The sequence below is a fragment of the Rhinopithecus roxellana genome, chromosome 10 (assembly GCF_007565055.1).
Source record: "Rhinopithecus roxellana isolate Shanxi Qingling chromosome 10, ASM756505v1, whole genome shotgun sequence".
Classification (NCBI taxonomy): domain Eukaryota; kingdom Metazoa; phylum Chordata; class Mammalia; order Primates; family Cercopithecidae; genus Rhinopithecus; species Rhinopithecus roxellana.
This window is the reverse complement of record NC_044558.1, coordinates 11,038,373-11,056,501: the sequence shown is the minus strand read 5'-3', so window position 1 is coordinate 11,056,501 and position 18,129 is coordinate 11,038,373. Positions and strand designations below refer to the sequence as shown.

Here is an 18,129-nt window from a genome sequence, read left to right as displayed (position 1 = left end):
GGTATACCTTGGAAAAATGATTTTACTTTTAATTTAGAATGGTTATTATTCTCTGCTCTTTTTTCTCTTTATTCTATTCTGGGATTGTTCCTACAGCCACCTACACACAGATCCAGCCCCATTCACTGATTCAGCAACAGCAACAGATTCACCTCCAGCAGAAACAGGTGGTAATCCAGCAGCAGATTGCCATCCACCACCAGCAGCAGTTCCAGCATCGTCAGTCTCAGCTCCTTCACACAGCTACACACCTCCAGTTGGCGCAGCAGCAGCAGCAGCAACAACAGCAGCAGCAGCAGCAACAGCAGCAGCCGCAAGCCACCACTCTCACTGCCCCTCAGCCACCACAGGTCCCACCTACTCAGCAGGTCCCACCTTCCCAGTCCCAGCAGCAAGCCCAAACCCTGGTCGTTCAGCCCATGCTTCAGTCTTCACCCTTGTCTCTTCCACCTGATGCAGCCCCTAAACCACCAATTCCCATCCAATCCAAACCACCTGTAGCACCTATTAAGCCACCTCAGTTAGGGACTGCTAAGATGTCAGCTACCCAGCAACCACCACCCCATATCCCAGTGCAAGTTGTAGGCACTCGACAGCCAGGTACAGCCCAGGCACAGGCTTTGGGGTTGGCACAGCTGGCAGCTGCTGTACCTACTTCCCGGGGGATGCCAGGTCCAGTGCAGTCTGGTCAGGCCCATTTGGCCTCCTCACCACCTTCATCCCAGGCTCCTAGTGCACTGCAGGAGTGCCCTCCCACATTGGCCCCTGGGATGACCCTTGCTCCTGTGCAGGGGACAGCACATGTGGTGAAGGGTGGGACTACCACCTCCTCACCTGTTGTAGCCCAGGTCCCTGCTGCCTTCTATATGCAGTCTGTGCACTTGCCGGTGAGTGAAGTCTGATGGTTTTGAGGGCACTATTATGCATGAGAGTGGACCTGGGGCTGAGTGGAAATAGAACTTAATTTAATAGGGAAATAAAGAGTTAAGAGGGTTAATACTGATATTTATCTGCTTTTTCTGTAAGAGAGTGACACATTAATGTGTATAATATCTGAACTTTATACTCCTAAATTTGTTACTGATACTATTCTGGGTTTTGGGTATGTAATAAGTTAGATCAAGATAGCCTTAACCAAATCAGTCCTTGAAAAAACAACAATTCTTGGTTGGTCTACGTGAATACAGGGTCTCAAGACCTAGGTCAGGACTAAATCATGTTACATTTTCTTTTGTCCTGATGTAAAGTTATTAGGCATGACCAGGAATTTTAGTGTACCATGGGAAGTAGATAAATTGGGAAATCTGAAACTAAGGAAATTTTCTTTGGAAGAGATTATTTGTGGTAATAATTGTGGTTCCTTATTACCCTTCATTTGTACATCTTTGTTTCTTTCCTCTTCTTTGCTCTATAGGGTAAACCCCAAACGTTGCCTGTCAAACGCAAGGCTGACTCTGAGGAGGAGAGAGATGATGTCTCCACGTTGGGTTCAATGCTTCCTGCCAAGGCATCTCCAGTAGCAGAGAGCCCAAAAGTCATGGATGAGAAGAGCAGTCTTGGAGGTGAGTAACTGACTTCTAAAATGCTGTTGTAGTGCACACAGAGTAGAGAAATGTTCTGAGTGAGCTAAAAGATAAATCTGGTTGAGTAGAAAATGGGCCAGAAGTTGGTGGACAAATGAATAGATCCAAAAACGGGGAATCCAGGGTGAATTGTCAAGGGTAAACATAGATTATTATGGAAGATCATGCTGGCTCAACTAATAGATGGATTAATATGTCATCTCACGTCTGTTGCTTAATCTGTGTTTGTTTTCCAGAAAAAGCTGAATCAGTGGCCAATATGAATGCTAATACCCCAGGCAGTGAACTAGTAGCCTTGACCCCTGCCCCATCAGTACCACCTCCTACACTAGCCATGGTGTCTAGACAGACGGGTGACTCAAAACCCCCACAGGCCATCGTGAAGCCCCAGATTCTCACCCATATCATTGAAGGCTTTGTTATCCAGGAAGGAGCAGAACCTTTCCCGGTGAGGGCAGGGCCACAAGGTGGGACTTTGAAGTGGGGACTTGGTCTGATTGTTGTCTTTTCAAACTCAGTAAAAATAAAAGGCACAGAACTATTTAATTAAAGAATGGTTCAATCATGCTGTTTATTTAGTTATAAAGAAGGAAAGGAAAAGGAGAGTGTGGACCATAAAATGAAAATGTTAGGAAGAGGGGAAGAAAAGGAAGAAAGTAACCTTTAAAACTGTAATGTTTAGTTAGATTAACTAGTTTGTTTTCTAATGAATAGAATAGTAGTGAAGTTAAGGAGCTTTCCTCGGGTTTGCAGAACCAGGACTAGAACTCAGGTGTCTTGACTCCGAGTGCATTTTCAGCACCATAGGAAGGAAGAGGACAAAATAGGGAGCCAGTGTAGGAACCTGTTCTCCATTGGCGTATCTGGAAAAAAAAGCCAGTTACTACTTTTTTTTTTTCATTTCCAAACATTGTATAGAGACCAGTTACCACTCTTGATTACCATATTGAAAGTGATTCTCTCTGAACCAGACTTGGTCATTAACTCAGAGATCCAAGCAAAGACTTAATATTGATTGGGAAATGTTGGGGAAAGCTATAGAGAAGCAGAAAGGGATCAGGCTAACTTAACTCTCAATGTTTTCTGGGACAGGTGGGTTGTTCTCAGTTACTGAAGGAGTCTGAGAAGCCACTACAGACTGGCCTTCCAACAGGGCTGACTGAGAATCAGTCAGGTGGCTCTTTGGGAGTAGACAGCCCCTCTGCCGGTGAGTATTTATTTAGAGACCCATTTGGGGGAAGGAGGCTTGTGGAGATGCATTTGAGGACTCAGTGTAAAATAGTAGTTACCTGTTTGTTTAAAGTAGAAATAAGGCCTGGCACGGTGGCTCATGCCTGTAATCCCAGCACTTTGGGAGACCAAAGCAGGCACATCATCTGAGATCAGGAGTTCGAGACCAGTCTGGCCAACATAGTGAAACCCTGTCTCTACTACAAATACAAAAATTAGCCTGGTGTGGCAGCGTGCGCCTATGGTCCCAGCTACTCGGGAGGCTGAAGCAGGAGAATCACTTGAACCTGGGAGGTGGAGGTTGCAGTGAAGTGAGCCAAGATCGCACCACTGCACTCCAGCCTGGGCGACAGAGTGAGACTCTGTCTCAAAAAAAAAAAAAGTAGGAATAAAATGAAGTCCATCTACACATAGAAACCATATTATATATCAGAGTATGTAGAATCACAAAAAAGGAGTTATATAAGGTTAGGGGAATTTATCCAGCTAAAGTAACCTTTTGAATTATTATTATTTTTTTTGAGATGGAGTTTTGCTCTTGTTGCCCAGGCTGGAGTGCAATGGTGTGATCTTGGCTCACTGCAAACACCGCCTCCTGGGTTCAAGCGATTCTCCTTCCTCAGTCTCCTGAGTAACTGGGATTACAGGCATGCGCCACCACACCTGGCTAATTTTTGTGTTTTTAGTAGAGACGGGGTTTCTGCATGTTGGTCAGGCTAGTCTCCAACTACCCACCTCAGGTGATCTGCCCGCCTCGGCCTCCCGAAGTCCTGGGATTGCAGGTGTGAGCCACCGCGCCCAGCCCTTGAATTATTCTTTACTCTCTAGATGTATTTTTTGGCCGAGTGTGATGACTCTCACCTATAATTCCAGCACTTTGGGAGGCCAAGACCAGTGGATTTCTTGAGCTCAGGAGTTTGAGACCAGCCTGAGCAACATAGCGAAACCTTATCTCTACAAAAAAATATAAAAATTAACTGGGCATTGTGGCACGTGCCTGTAGTCCCAGCTACTTGGGAAGCCAAGGTGGGAGGATCGCTTGATCCCGGGAGGTGGAGGTTGTAGCGATCCAAGATAGTGCCATGGCAGTCTAGCCCGGATGACAGAGTGAGACCCAGTCTCAAAAAGTTTTTTTTTTTTTTTTTTCAAAAGATGATCTAAAATAGGACATTTATATCTTTAATTTCCAGTTCTCCTTATTCTAGATTTTATAATCTGTCTTAAGGACTCTTATTTACATTTTCCCCGTGCTTTTGGAAATCCTTGTGGTAGATGGATCTTATATCTTTCTAGGCATTAGTAATTAGTTCCTCTCTCAGAAGTTGAATCTGAAATCTAAGAGTGTGAATTAGGATGAAATTAGTAAGACATCTAAAATGGAAAGAGTTTGGCTTAAGATCAGGAAGACGTCATAAAGTTCTCAAGGGACATGTCTTCATGGTTTTAGATTTTGAACTTTGTGTTTTAGGGATTCTCAACTAGGTTGTGTAGGTTTTTGGGGGTAAACCCTGAGAGTAATTTTAGAATCCAGCTCTGAGCCTAATGATTGCTTGAGGGGCAGCAGAAACCCATGGTGACTGTCCAGCAATGCCTTGTTTTTTAGAGTTAGATAAGAAGGCGAATCTCCTGAAGTGCGAGTACTGTGGGAAGTACGCCCCCGCAGAGCAGTTTCGTGGCTCTAAGAGGTTCTGCTCCATGACTTGCGCTAAGAGGTACTCTGGGCACCCTCCTCCTTGCCCTCAGCACTGATAACTCCATCTAATGTTGCACCCCTTCCCCAGGATCGTCTCATAGCTGATATTATATGTCTGCCTCCTTGCTTTTATTCCCTTTCCCAAATCAGCTCATAAGCAGCAATTCACATTTAGAGCAGGGTAGTCTTCTGTGTCACCATTGACATCCTGTATGTGCCCTGTCCTGTAGGTACAATGTGAGCTGTAGCCATCAGTTCCGGCTGAAGAGGAAAAAAATGAAAGAGTTTCAAGAAGCCAACTATGCTCGTGTTCGCAGGCGTGGGCCCCGCCGCAGCTCCTCTGACATTGCCCGTGCCAAGATTCAGGGCAAGTGCCACCGGGTGAGCTGCTTGTTGCAGAGCCAGATGCCTTTAAAGTGGGTCTTTTTTCTTTCTCTACAGGGCGATTCATTTGCCCAGGTAAGAGGGCGTGAGATGAGAACTGTGGTTTCACATTGATTGCATTACTCCAAATTCCAAGAGATCCTGACCCCCTTTGTCTCTGGACCTCTTACCTAACAACTGTTCATATATCCATTAATCCTTACACTGTACTTGAGTAGAGAAAATCTAGATCAATTGTTAGGTCACGGGGAGAATCAAGGAGGTGATACAGTTTCTATTTGAAAGCCACTTGAGAGTAGATTTTGGGCATTTGCAAATGAAGTGCTGCTTATTTCATATGTGGTAAGATTAGTTTTTCTTCTACGCCCAACCCAGGGTGGTTTGGGAAGAGAGAGAGGGGAATAAACCTTTGACACTGACCTCACTGGTTTGCTCTTTTCCCTATAGGGTCAAGAAGACTCTAGCCGAGGTTCAGATAATTCCAGTTATGATGAAGCACTCTCTCCAACATCTCCTGGGCCTTTATCAGTAAGAGCTGGGCATGGAGAACGCGATCTGGGGAATCCCAATACAGCTCCACCTACACCTGAATTACATGGCATCAACCCTGTGTTCCTGTCCAGTAATCCCAGCCGTTGGAGTGTAGAGGAGGTGTACGAGTTTATTGCTTCTCTCCAAGGTACTGACCCTCTCTTCAGAACCCAGGTTGTTTTCCTTATGTCATCCCACGGGGGCCTTGATAAGAGGGAAAGTAATTGACTTTAAAGCAGTAGGAGCTTGGGCCGGGCGCGGTGGCTCAAGCCTGTAATCCCAGCACTTTGGGAGGCCGAGACGGGCGGATCACGAGGTCAGGAGATCGAGACCATCCTGGCTAACACAGTGAAACCTCGTCTCTACTAAAAATACAAAAAACTAGCCAGGCGAGGTGGCGGGCGCCTGTAGTCCCAGCTACTCGGGAGGCTGAGGCAGGAGAATGGCGTGAACCCGGGAAGCAGAGCTTGCAGTGAGCTGAGATCCGGCCACTGTACTCCAGCCCGGGCAACAGAGCCAGACTCTGTCTCAAAAAAAAAAAAAAAAAAAAAAAAAAAGCAGTAGGAGCTTGAATGCTAATATAGTGGCTCTACTCCTAATATTTATTCAAGTTGACTTCCTAATTTTTTTCTGGGTTGATATTATCTTCTATAGTGTCAGCAATTTTACAGTGTTTGATTCTCATATTTCATGATGTAGCTGCATTTCTCACTAAATTTTTGGATAAAATATTTTTTATGTGTAATTAACTATGATACCTACCATGGAGAAAATTGTTTTTCAGTGGAGCAGGGTATTAGAAACTAAGTGGCTATTGTTGCCCCACTCTTCAAAGAGGGCTTGTTTGCTAGTCTTTTTTGTTTGTTTGTTTGTTTGTTTTAAACAGAGACAGGGTTTCCCTATGTTGCCCAGGCTGGTCTTGGAGTCCTGGGCTCAAGAGATCCTTCTGCCTTGGCCTCCCAAAGTGCTAGGATTATAGGTGTGAGCCACCGCACTCAGCCTGTGTGCTATTCTTGACAAAGAGTTTTCTCCAGAAATGAAAATCACCCTACCCTTCTTGCTATTTGTCTCAATTCTGGGCCCTTAAACAAAAAGATCACAAAGAATCGTTTTGCCAGTATAAAAGAAAACATGCTTTTTTGTTCTCTCCCTTTCCCCCATCTCCACGCTATTTGAATGAAGTTATTTCTGTGGTTGAACAATTTAGTTGCTTTTCCTTTCTTGATCTTGGACCTTGGCTTTGTTGTTGTTTTGAGACAATCTTACTCTGTTGCCCAGGCTGGAGTGCTGTGGCATGAATTTTGGCACACTGCAACCTCTGCATCCTGGGCTCAAATGATCCACCTGCCTCAGCTTCCCAAGTAGCTGGGACTATAGGCATGCACCACCATGCCCAGCTAATTTTTATATGTTTATAGAGTCAAGGTTTTGCCATGTTGCCCAGGATGGTCAACTCCTGGGCTCAAGGGATCTGCCTACCCTGGTCTCCCAAAATGCTGGGATTATAGGTGTGAGCCTCTGCCATTTTTTAAATAGCCAGTTCTTTCTAATTTCATTTTCCTTTTAAAGCTTGCCATCTGACTTCGTATTACTGAATTTAGGACAAGTACTTTGGAGTTAATCATTGCTAGACCTCAGTTTCATTTAGTTTCCCTCCTCCTATCATCTGGCACTACCTACGTGTTCTCACCATTTCTTCTAGGCTGCCAAGAGATTGCGGAGGAATTTCGCTCACAGGAGATTGATGGACAGGCCCTTTTATTACTTAAAGAAGAACATCTTATGAGTGCCATGAACATCAAGCTGGGCCCTGCCCTCAAGATCTGCGCCAAGATAAATGTCCTCAAGGAGACCTAAGGTGGCCCTCTTGCACAACCAGCCTAAGGCAGACACTCCCCACTGTCCAGGTTATAACCTGGTACCAGCAGAGACTTTGCAGGGAAGAGCGAGCTGTTCCAATCATGTAACCTTCTGTAGGGGATTACCAAGACAGGGAAGAGAAGTGCAAGAATTGGTTGCTGGTGCTACATGGCGGCAGCTTTGACATTTTCTCTGGGTTCTACTTTATTTTTTAAAATCTTTACAATTCTCACCATTTCCACCTACCTTAATCCAATCTTTATAAAAGAGGCAGTCTAGAGAACTAGGACTGCTCAGCCTTATCCTGGAATGGAGCATTTAGCCCAGGTCTTAATTCTCCAAGAGGGGGAATACATAGTATGGTAAGGCAAGGGAACTGGGTGGAATGTTAGGTTGCCTGCCCAATGGGAGAGGTAGGGTTTTTCTAGCTTGTGTGACACAAGTAGCAAAATCTGGTATACCCCCTGCCAGTGTAGCTGTGGCTCAGAGTTTTCTCTTTGTTGTCACTCCCTTGTGATTCAATCTTTTCTCCCGGCAGGATCCCCAGCCAGTGTAGAGACTTGCTTGGCATCTTTCTTATGCTGCAGGGACTAAAGTATTTGACTGGGGCATATGTGGCTGCTCATTCTTTCTGCATCCCACTGTTCCCCTCCAATTTGTTATTTTCTACCCTAATTTTCAGTTCCAACTCTGCTCTGTCCTATAGCTGTATAAAACCAGAGTGCGTGGGGCTGAGGTCAGGAGTATAAGTACCTGCCTTAGGCACTATTCCTTATACAACAAAAATATTAAATATTTTTTTCCTCAGTAAAAGGATGCAAATTGGTTTCAGTTGTCTTACTCTATTCCAGTCTTTGCCCACGTTCACACAAATGACTAGGCCAATATGTTTTGTTTGTTTTTTTAATCATTACAAGTTTTTGTACAAAAAGTGATGTTTTTTTTTCTTCATTTTAAAACACCAGGGTGTGGGGGGAGGGATGCAAACAAATAACAAAAAAGATGCTTTTGTAACATTATTTTCCTTGTTTAGAAAGAAAAAAATCACTCCAATAGTATTGAAAAGTCCAAAGATGAAACAGTTTCATTTTCTTTTCCTAAGGCTTATAAAAGGCCCCTGCCTATTGATTCCATTCCTCTTTTGTGTCCAGTGGAGCCATGTTACTCTTCAGTGGCCCAGGGGTTCACTATTAAGAAAGATCAGTCCAGGTTTCTGGGCACATGGCCTAAACAGGAAGATGGAAGCATCAGAGGATTAAAAACCTTTCCCCACAGAAATGTGGGCAAGAAGACACTTCCCTGAGCCAGCAGAAGGGACAGGTGCAGCAGCAGTCCACACCCAGCGCAGAGGACAGCAGAGCCCTCGATGTCCCACTTCTGCTTCCATTCCCTTTCCAGAAGATTGAAAAAAAGGTCAAAACCCACATGCCTGTGGAGAAAGTGCGACACATGTTTAGAAATACTGGTGTAGGGAACCAGGAGTAAGAAAAGCTTTACCAGCTTTTACTACAAATGGAAGAAAGACATCAGGATCCCACCACTGCAAGGTAAAGTGACTTCCCTTTTCTGGAACCCCTGTGGCACAGGAGTTCCAATTTTCCTTTCCAGTGGACTGGGATTTCTGGATAGGCATTTTGGCTGTATGTGGACAGATAAGACCACAATCCATGGCCCAATCCCAGCTATACAGTCACCCCAATTTCCACAAATGATGTGATGGTACTGTATAATCCTGTAAAGGGAAATTTCACATTTTTCCCGTCCTAATCCCAGAGGTGGGAGAAGCAAGACTAGAATATCTCCAGGCTCAGACTAAACGAGAGTACTTGGACTGCAACCAAGTAATCACTGCAAAGTAGTTCCAAGCAGCAAGAAATACCAGATTCTCATGGAGACTACTATAGGGTACAGAATAACAACATGAAAGCAATCAAACCTGTATAAATAATGTTTCTTGGCATTTTTTTTTTAATTAAAGAAATCCAGTGTCTCAAAAACTTGTGAAAATGTGTTTAAAAAACAAAGGGCCAGTGAGCCTGCCACACCATTTTGCCCATATGCCTGTTGTACCTTCTGATGTCAAGAGACAAGGCAAAAGCCTGTTTTCACAGGCCCTATTAAGTCTGACTTACAACTGTACCTCTCTAGAGAAAAACCAGAAAATAAGGAACAAAGCGAAGGCAGTTTTACTAGTGAGAAGATGCAAATCAAAAGCAAACTGGAAAGCAAGAGCAATAGTTAAGGGTGAGATGAGAGACTGGAGTTGAGACTGCTTGAGAAATCTGGCTGTGTAGCTTTGGTTTGGGGGACTGAGGAAGAGGCTGGACATATAAAGTGCAATCTACATTGGTAATAAATGGTCATCCCTTTCTTCTGACTCCTCCCCCAGCTGGTCATCCCCCACACCACGATATGCTGCAGGCACATTCCGAGGTTTAGAACGGCAGACAAAGTCACAGCCATCCTGTAGGGGAGAAAAAAAAATAGTAATTTGGAGCATCCAACTTTAGGGTATGAGAAAGTGTACTTATGGTCTAGGAATGTGGCAAGAATTGGTTTTCTACAGGGATAATGAGAAAACCTAAAAGATCTGACAATCAGCCTAAATTCAGTTTGGGACAACAGGAGAAAAAGTTTCTTCTTAGGGCTCACCTTCTTCCCACCCAGGCCCACTTAAAAGCTAAATCAGATTTAGAAGAGCCCACCTCTTCTAAACAGTGTTGCTCTTTCAGCAATTTCTTACCAAGGCCAGAAATGGATGCTATGCCACTTACTACTCTGTACTAGGGCAACTGTCTTGTTTACTGGGACTTTTGTGGTTTTGGCACTCGATGTCCTGTGTCCCAGGAACCCCCTCAGTGTGAGCAAACCAGGATGGTTGGTCACCCAGCCTTGTTTGCAGGCTACAAATTCAACCAGCTGCCCTGTTACTTACTGCTACCAGATTGCCAAGATCCTGCCAGAAGGCTAAATGAGGAAACTGCTCCATTCCTTTGGCTCCCACCACCAGTCGCTGGTATAGGAACCCCCCAACAACATAAACAGCAACCAGTGACGCAAACCTGTAGAGAAAGAAAGAAATCTATACTTAAAAACTGAGAAATAGTAAAACTCAGGATAACCTCTGTATTTATTGTTAGCTGTTTCCTAAGATACATTCCCTGAAAAGGAAAAATGAGTAGTGACACTAAATGAAAAAGGGGGCTGGTAACTCTTAGAAAACCAATTAGAGTGCTGTCAGTCCAAGAGAAACAAAGGCCCAGACAAAATGTGACAGGGTGTGATTCTGACTATGGCCAAGAATAATCACTGTTAAGTATATGATTCTATTTCTCTAAAAGTTCTGATAATCGAATGAAATAATATAAAAATTGCCTAGTCCTCCAGCAGGGGAAAAAAGCACCTCCAAATGCAAATCTATACCGGCAACTAAACATTAAATCTCATTTTAAAAAAACTTGTATAGTCAGTCTTTTTCTTTTTTGAGACAGAGTTTTGCCCTTGTTGCCCAGGCTGGAGCACAATAGTGCGACCTCAGCTCACAGCAATCTCCACCTCGCAGGTTCAAGTGATTCTACTGCCTCAGCCTCCCAAGTAGCTGGGATTATAGGCGTGCACCACCGTGCTGGCTAATTTTGTATTTTTAGTAGAGACAGGGTTTCACCATGTTGGTCAGGCTGATCTCAAACTCCTGACCTTAGGTGATCCGCCTGCCTTGGCTTCCCAAAGTGTTGGGATTACAGGCGTGAGCCACTGTGACCTGGCAGAATTATTTTATAGCCAGAGGATTTAAAAAGTCATCCCCATCAATTACAGTATAATATACACACGTACAATGTGTACCACCATGTAGTTACTGATCTTAAAAACAAAAGGAAAGAAGGTCTGTTCTGATAAGGCATACTCACGTGACAAGTAAGATAGAACCCACACTGAGGTGGGAGACCTCTGGGGAACAGGCCAGGCTGCTATCCATCTCAAAGAGGTAGAAACAATCTTGGACTTTGCCCCGCTCCTCAGACACAGGGTTAAAATTGTCCTGATGATGAGATGGCGTAATACATTTAGGTGGTAAAGTGTTTTGACTCCTATGCAACAAAATAAAAAAACCCCAAAATACCTGCTCCTTCCTAGTTCAGCAGCCTATTTTCCATGGAAGATGCGTGTGTGACAGAGAGAGAAACTGAGCTGCTAGTATTCTAATGTCCATTCCAATGTATTGTGTCCCCTCTGGATATTCTCCCCCACCTCACGTCAGTCCTTTCAATCTCCTCCCTCGGCTTATACAACCCAGGGTGCCTCACCGCTAGGGTGTGTCGATTGCAGGAGATCATCACCACTGCACGACGCTGCTCCTTGCCACAGTGGTTGTCATATTCATCACCCCCTTTATAGATCAGCATGATCCAGTTACCTGAGGAGGGACAAGGAAAATGGAGCTATGGCGTGGGGGAAAAGCAGAGACAGATCCGGGTGGTATGGCAGAGTGGAATTGAGTAATTCATTGCAATTGGTTATAAGTAAACAACCCTCATCAGTATGAACTCGGTATACCAGAAATGCCAAGCTAAACTTGTTTGCTTACAAAGACTTGTGTTCCCTTAAGAATCAGATATTCATTTAAAAATAATCTTAATTTTTAACATTAAAGGTAGGCAGCTGACAATGCAAAACCAATTATGATCCATACCTTAACACTGATTCATTTTCTGAATACCTTCTAAAAGCAAAAAAAGAGGTTCCATACAATTGCTGAGCAGCAGGGGTAAGCCCATCTAAGATTTCAACTTAGCCCCAGATAAATTCAAAGTGGATATTTAAGATTGGAATGCATATCTCCTCTTTAGTATTTACTGTGTTCAGTTATTTTGCAAAATATCATTTGATTCAATAATTGTGAGGTGAATGCTCCTCGTTTTGCATATGAGAAAATAAAGTCAAAAGGTGATATGACTTTCCAGTCACAGGATTAGGAAATAGGAAGAGAACCTAGTCACATGACCCCTAGCCCCAAATCCTTTTGTTATTTTTTTATTGTATTATTTACCAGGAGTAAATAGCTACCCTGTATAACTTAGTTATTTATCTGTATTGGAGGAAATTGGACCATAGGTGCTTACATGGTCCTCTCCAGCAATATGACTTTTAAGAAATATCACCACCATACCACAAAAGTCAGTGGGTAAAGTTTTGCAGACTGAGTAGTTTGCAAAAAAAGTGTGAGCTCTTAAGGCCAGGCGCGGTGACTCAAGCCTGTAATCCCAGCACTTTGGGAGGCCGAGACGGGCGGATCACAAGGTCAGGAGATTGAGACCATCCTGGCTAACATGGTGAAACCCCGTCTCTACTAAAAAAAATACAAAAAACTAGCTGGGCGTGGTGGCGGGCGCCTGTAGTCCCAGCTACTCGAGAGGCTGAGGCAGGAGAATGGCATAAACCTGCGAGGCGGAGCTTGCAGTGAGCTGAGATCCAGCCACTGCACTCCAGCCTGGGCGACAGAGCAAGACTCTGCCTCAAAAAAAAAAAAAGTTGGAGCTCTTAAAATTTAACTGGTCAACTTTTGATTAATTTGATGAAAAGTGGTGGTGGTTGGTATTTTTAAGTCTAGTGTGAAACTCATTGAAAGTATTTGGGTGAATAAAAGAACTCTAGGCTATAGAATTCTGGCTAGAGTTGGCTGGGAGCGGTGGTTCATGCCTGTAATCCCAGCAAATGATCACGAGGTCAAGAGATCAAGACCATCGTGGCCAACATTGTGAAACCCCGTCTCTGCTAAATATACAAAAATTAGCTGGGTGTGATGGCACACACCTGTAGTCCCAGCTACTTGGGAGACTGAAGCTGGAGAATCGCTTGAACCCAGGAGGCTGAGGTTGCAGATCATGCCACTGCACTCCAGGCTGGGTGACAGAGAGAGACTCCATCTCAAAACAACAACAAAAAATTCTGGCTAGAGTTTTCATTTTGCATAAGTTTTCCACTAATTTTAATGCACAATTGTCCTGAGCTGTGACGTACAGAGGAGCTGTGAAATAAGGCATCCTGTGGTATATTATAGTCTCAGGTGTGCCGAACCACCTGTATGATATACCGAAGAGACTGGAAAGGGCCAAGACATACAGGATTGTCAGAGGGATTGGTTGGGATCAATTAGCCAATCAATAGTAGGAAGGAGAGTTTTCTTACTTCCGTTGAAGATGTGAGTCTCGTTGAGTCTCCCTACCACTGTCTCCTTCCCATTACTTTTGTTGATTTGTACCAGGCCTGCCCCAGAAGTGTGGTTGCCAGCTTCCCGGCACACCCTGAAGATGTAGATGTATGTGTCTGAACCCTGGCCCACAGTGCTCTCAAAGCTGTAAAGAGAAGTGGGAAGAAAGAAGAGGAGAGTTACCAGCTATCAGCCTCAGGAATAACAGCATCCCTTTCCTTTAATTAAAACAAAACAACATGCTCGATTTACTTGAGGTCATGGCTCAGTGATTATTTGTTTAATTTTAAGATATTCATAACCTTGACAGACCATCCTTATTGCTGATGATGAATTATTAAAATACACTACCCAAGACAGCTCAATATTCTAGTTATTTTTAGAATGCCTGTTAGTAACCATGTTCCAATGAGTAAGGGCCCATGTTCAGGGGATAGTCTCTTTTCTTAGGGACGAACTTCAGATTTGTATCACTGAAGATCCCTGACACTTACAATGACGTGTCAGCCTAAATATGTTTATCCGATATTTCTAAAGTCCTATTATATGTAGGTATCAAATAATGCTTAAATTTCTACAAGCTGGTCTCTTGGATCCAGTCTTGGAAGTAGCTACTCTTCTGTGAAAGATGAGAAAACTGCACACGGCAACTAAAAGCTGGGCTGACAATTTGCTCTGTATCATAAAAGAGAGCACGTTATCAAAATCAGTAAGAAAAGACCTTAACATAAATATTTTCTCAAGCTCTTTAAGGTTCTTCTCATTTACCTTTTATTAAACAGTGGTTTCAGCCTCTTCACCAGCGCCAATTCTTTCTCTGACTCTTTACCCTTTTCTCCTACCAAGTCGCAAGTTTTTTCTTCTGCCTGCCAGGATTCTCTCACTGCCACAGCCAGGAGTAACAGCAGTAGCAGTCCAGTCCTCCAGCAGCTGTAGAAAGGGAACATCCTTTGGGAGAGAGTGTGTGTTGGGGAGGGCAGGTAGGATCAGGAGAGGGGGAAAGAAACAAAGCGTATGAATGTGTAATAAATGGATAGTATTTTGACTATCCAGAAAGTACACGATTCTCTGGCACATGCAACACATGGTACATTTTAATATCTCTAACAAGAGCACCTGCAGCAGAAAACTCATTTATATTTAACTTTTAGTCTAATGTATAGGTGAGTCTTTCAGAACAAACTACAAGGTTGAGAAGAGGGAAATGAAGAAAACTTAAAAGAGAATGATGACAGCTTGGGCGGAGCCATCCTTGCCTCTTTACTGTTTGATGGCTTGATGAAGTCTTTTGAAACCTCTTCGGCCTCTACAGGTCACAAGTCTCAAGGACTTGGAAGTCTAGACTTCCAATAAGTACAGTTGTCTTTTACGCTACAAATCAATGACTGACAACAAATTGGGAATCATCCAAGCCATTTTACAACTGAGTAAACTGAATTCACCTGCTGCTTGTACTGGTCTAGGAATGAAAACACACAGCTCTCTTTCCCAAACTTACTAGGTTGGTGCAAAGGTAACTGTGGTTTTGGCAAAAAAAAAAAAAAAAAACCCCACCAAAACCTCACATTTTGTTTTCTCTAATCCATCCTCATATCCAGGACAGACTGATTTACCCTTGCGAAACACTTCACTCTGATACCTATTAATGATCCCTCAGGCCATCGCTACTTGTTTATTCCAACAGTATCACGGGCAGTTTCCTGATTTAACTCTTCTAAACTTTTCTCACTTACAATAAAACGCTGCAAATCCGGGCTTTGGTATGAATATTCTTTAAAGTTCTCTAGTTCTTTTTCATGCTGGTCCACTTACTCCACCGCATTTTTGAAATATAAAACTTGAAACAGGCAGAATTTTCATGGGCACTAATGAGTTTGAAGATGGGAAAAATGGAAGCTCCAACCTTGACCCTGAATGCACTTTCCCCATTTCCCTAAACAAAGTAACATCTGACCTTCTATTTCCCACACCCCACCAAAGCAACAAATTCTGGGAAATTGTCTACCTGACTTCCTGCATCCCAAACATCAATTCACTACTGTAATATTATGGTAGTTGCCATAGAATAATCATAGCTGGACACATTTAATGCACTGAAACCACACAACAGCAGGAAACAATAGACTACTGCCTTGGGCCAGGTGCTGTTCAAAGCACTTAACATATATTAAATAACTAATTAATCCTCACAACCTATGAGTAAATACAATTATTGTTGCTATTTTACCAATAAGAAAACTGAGACACAGCTAGTGGAGTTAGCCAGAGAGTCTGGCTCCAGAGTTCATGGTCTGTCACTACATGTATATTTCCACTATGTGCATAATAACTTTTTGGAGATGAAAGTAGGCAACCAAAACTGGGGGTTCTTTTTTTTCCTACTAAGAAGTGAAGGGGAAGTGATTCCTCACAGTTGACTGAATAGGTGGTGAAATAAAGAACTTAGACTTCCAACTCCCACCTTCCCTAAGTTAACCCACTGCTCAACACACAACTTGACCAGCTGGCTCACTAAAAAGAAATAGGAGGCTCCTTTTTCTAGACTGACTTAGCCTGCCATTTTCCTTTACAGTCTCTCAGGACCTAATTAAAAACTCACAGTTGATGATTTCTTTTCCTAAATTAGAACAAGGAATCTCACAGAATTAGGAAGGAATGAAAAGTTAAACACCTCAGCCATTAGCTGAGTTGAACTATCTTTTATTTGCTTATTATCCAAAAAGTTAGGATAATAAATTGATACTGTATTCTTCTTTCCTGCTTAAGGCTTGGCTTTAAATTTAAGCTGCTTCTCTTTGATTCAGTGGCATATGCGCTAAACGTTTTACCTAGATTATGTTCATTAATCTTCACAACCCAGAAAAATAGGTATAATTTTTCATACTTTAAAATGAGAAAACTGATGCTTTACAGAATTAGTTGTTAAATTACTTGCTGTACATTACACAGATATTAAATGTGTGTCAAGTTACTGGGGCAATTTAGACGATTCGTGGCATAAAGATAACTGCTGGAAAACTTACAAACATAGGAGTGCAACAATCAGGCAGAGAACGAAATAGAAGGGTTGGGTAGTTCCCTTTTAATATGCTACAATTAGATTCTCAAGGTACAAGAGTTTGTCTATATACTTGGGAAATAAGGAGCAGGATTTTATGATCTTGAAAAATCTCTTTCAATTTTCTTATTCTCTAACGACACATCTATTTCATTTGGCAATGCTAAAAATTATCCTTTATTAGGGTGGCCAATGACTAAGCCAGCAACTGGGAAGCAGCTTACACCACTGGACCTCTGTAGCACTCACTTCCCCATCTGGTAAGACAGCCATGGCCATTTTTCCAGTGGAATTTCTACTGTCTTCCCGCTGGCTCCTTTCTGACGTAGCAGTCCTTATCCCTTTTTCTCCAGCAGCCTACATTTTTAGAAAAGCAGCCCCAGTTGGCTAAAAGGCCTAATGCTTGAAGAACTCAAGAGAGAAGGAGCCTCAGGGAAGTAGCGGCTTTGTCCCAAGAGCGGAAGCTCGCCACAACGAGGAACACATGATAATCCGTACATCAGCCACTCTTATCCATATCACAGTCGCATCCCCCTCAAACCCCTCCCAGGGTGCTAGAAATTCTAGCTCTGTCCAGTGTCCCGACTTTCCAAGTGCTTGGAGCCATACCTTCTCCAAATGATGCCACTTGACCTCCCACCATGATGCAGGCCAAAATTCCTCCTACAAATAAATCCACGAACACCTCCAACGGACTCCATACTCGGGGTTATCTTCCTTTCCCTGCTTTCCAAGTATCATAAGTCCCCTCTCTGGTTTTGGAAGTCCTTTCTCCCTCACACCTTTCGGAACTCCGTGACTCTCCGCCCTTACGCCTCCGCCCCTATTCTACTCTTAGGGCTCCTCAGCCAGATCTTTGGCTAGAACCATGGTCAAGGGAGCCATTGCGATTCCGGCTCCTGTCATAGACGCTTAAGTGTGAGCGCACCCCAGCCCGCCTCCTCCTCCACGCCCCTCACACTCACGTGTCGCGGGGAACTGGAGCAGCCAAAGCTCAGAATCCCCCGTGAATACCCGTCTGGGGATGGGAGACGGGGCCAGCTAGGGGCCGGCCGCAGACCCCGGTCCCAGAGCCAGTTTCAGAGGCCAGCGTTCCCCCTAGCGCCTGGATGTGCCCTACTCCGAGAACCGGAAACAGGAAGCGCCAAGAGGCCGCTGGGCAACCGCTCCTCCCACCAGACCCCGCGGCATGTGACCAAAGAACCATTTCGCCCCTTTCCCCTTCCCGGTCTCCCTGATAATCTTAAACTCTGATTGGCCTGTATTCTGGGATTTTAGCTCCGCCCTCGTTCCATCAGCTCCAATCACTATTGAGGTTGTCTAGTTTCGCCTTTTCTGGTTGCCTTTCTTCCAATAGGGTCCCAAAGTCCCGCTTCCAGGGCCTCTCGGCTTGCGCGCCCCGGTCACGCGGGGTCACGCGCCGGACCGCTCCCGGGTAGGGTCCGAGTGAAGTGCGAGGGGCAGGTGGCGGAAGCGGAAGTTACGCAGGCAGCTCGCCCTCGGGCTCGGCGGGAGTTGTAGTTCTCACGCTAGGTCTCCTCGAGCGCTTTCCTAGACCGTTCGCCGCCTGAGAGGGACGCTG

The 18,129-nt window shown here is 44.1% G+C and overlaps 2 protein-coding genes across 6 annotated transcripts in view; one reads left to right on the top strand and one right to left on the bottom strand.

Annotated features, from left to right (window-relative positions):
• The window catches only part of PHC1 (polyhomeotic homolog 1), a 27,490-nt gene extending 18,507 nt beyond the window's left edge, over positions 1 to 8,983 (top strand). For 3 of the 4 annotated variants that reach the window (XM_030939757.1, XM_030939758.1, XM_030939756.1), the window contains 8 exons: positions 97 to 887; positions 1,415 to 1,562; positions 1,820 to 2,031; positions 2,676 to 2,790; positions 4,417 to 4,525; positions 4,737 to 4,887; positions 5,338 to 5,569; positions 7,124 to 8,099. In XM_030939757.1, coding sequence (XP_030795617.1) covers positions 97 to 887; positions 1,415 to 1,562; positions 1,820 to 2,031; positions 2,676 to 2,790; positions 4,417 to 4,525; positions 4,737 to 4,887; positions 5,338 to 5,569; positions 7,124 to 7,278 — 1,913 coding nt within the window. In that variant the 3' untranslated portion in view covers positions 7,279 to 8,099. Of the gene's footprint in view, positions 1 to 96; positions 888 to 1,414; positions 1,563 to 1,819; positions 2,032 to 2,675; positions 2,791 to 4,416; positions 4,526 to 4,736; positions 4,888 to 5,337; positions 5,570 to 7,123 lie in introns of all 4 variants that reach the window. The other variant, XM_030939755.1, reaches the window with a different exon arrangement.
• M6PR (mannose-6-phosphate receptor, cation dependent) lies at positions 8,167 to 18,129 on the bottom strand. Of its 2 annotated transcripts, none has more exons than XM_010376707.2 (7): positions 17,513 to 18,129; positions 14,258 to 14,437; positions 13,468 to 13,634; positions 11,586 to 11,695; positions 11,190 to 11,320; positions 10,217 to 10,343; positions 8,167 to 9,745 (listed from the first exon to the last, which is right to left on the bottom strand). In XM_010376707.2, the coding sequence occupies exons 2-7, from the start codon at positions 14,434 to 14,436 to the stop codon at positions 9,623 to 9,625; spliced, it is 837 nt and encodes a 278-aa protein (XP_010375009.1). In that variant the 5' UTR covers position 14,437; positions 17,513 to 18,129; the 3' UTR covers positions 8,167 to 9,622. The 2 variants fall into 2 exon arrangements, with proteins under 2 accessions (XP_010375009.1, XP_010375008.1); XM_010376706.2 differs by lacking the exon at positions 17,513 to 18,129 and adding an exon at positions 17,157 to 17,485.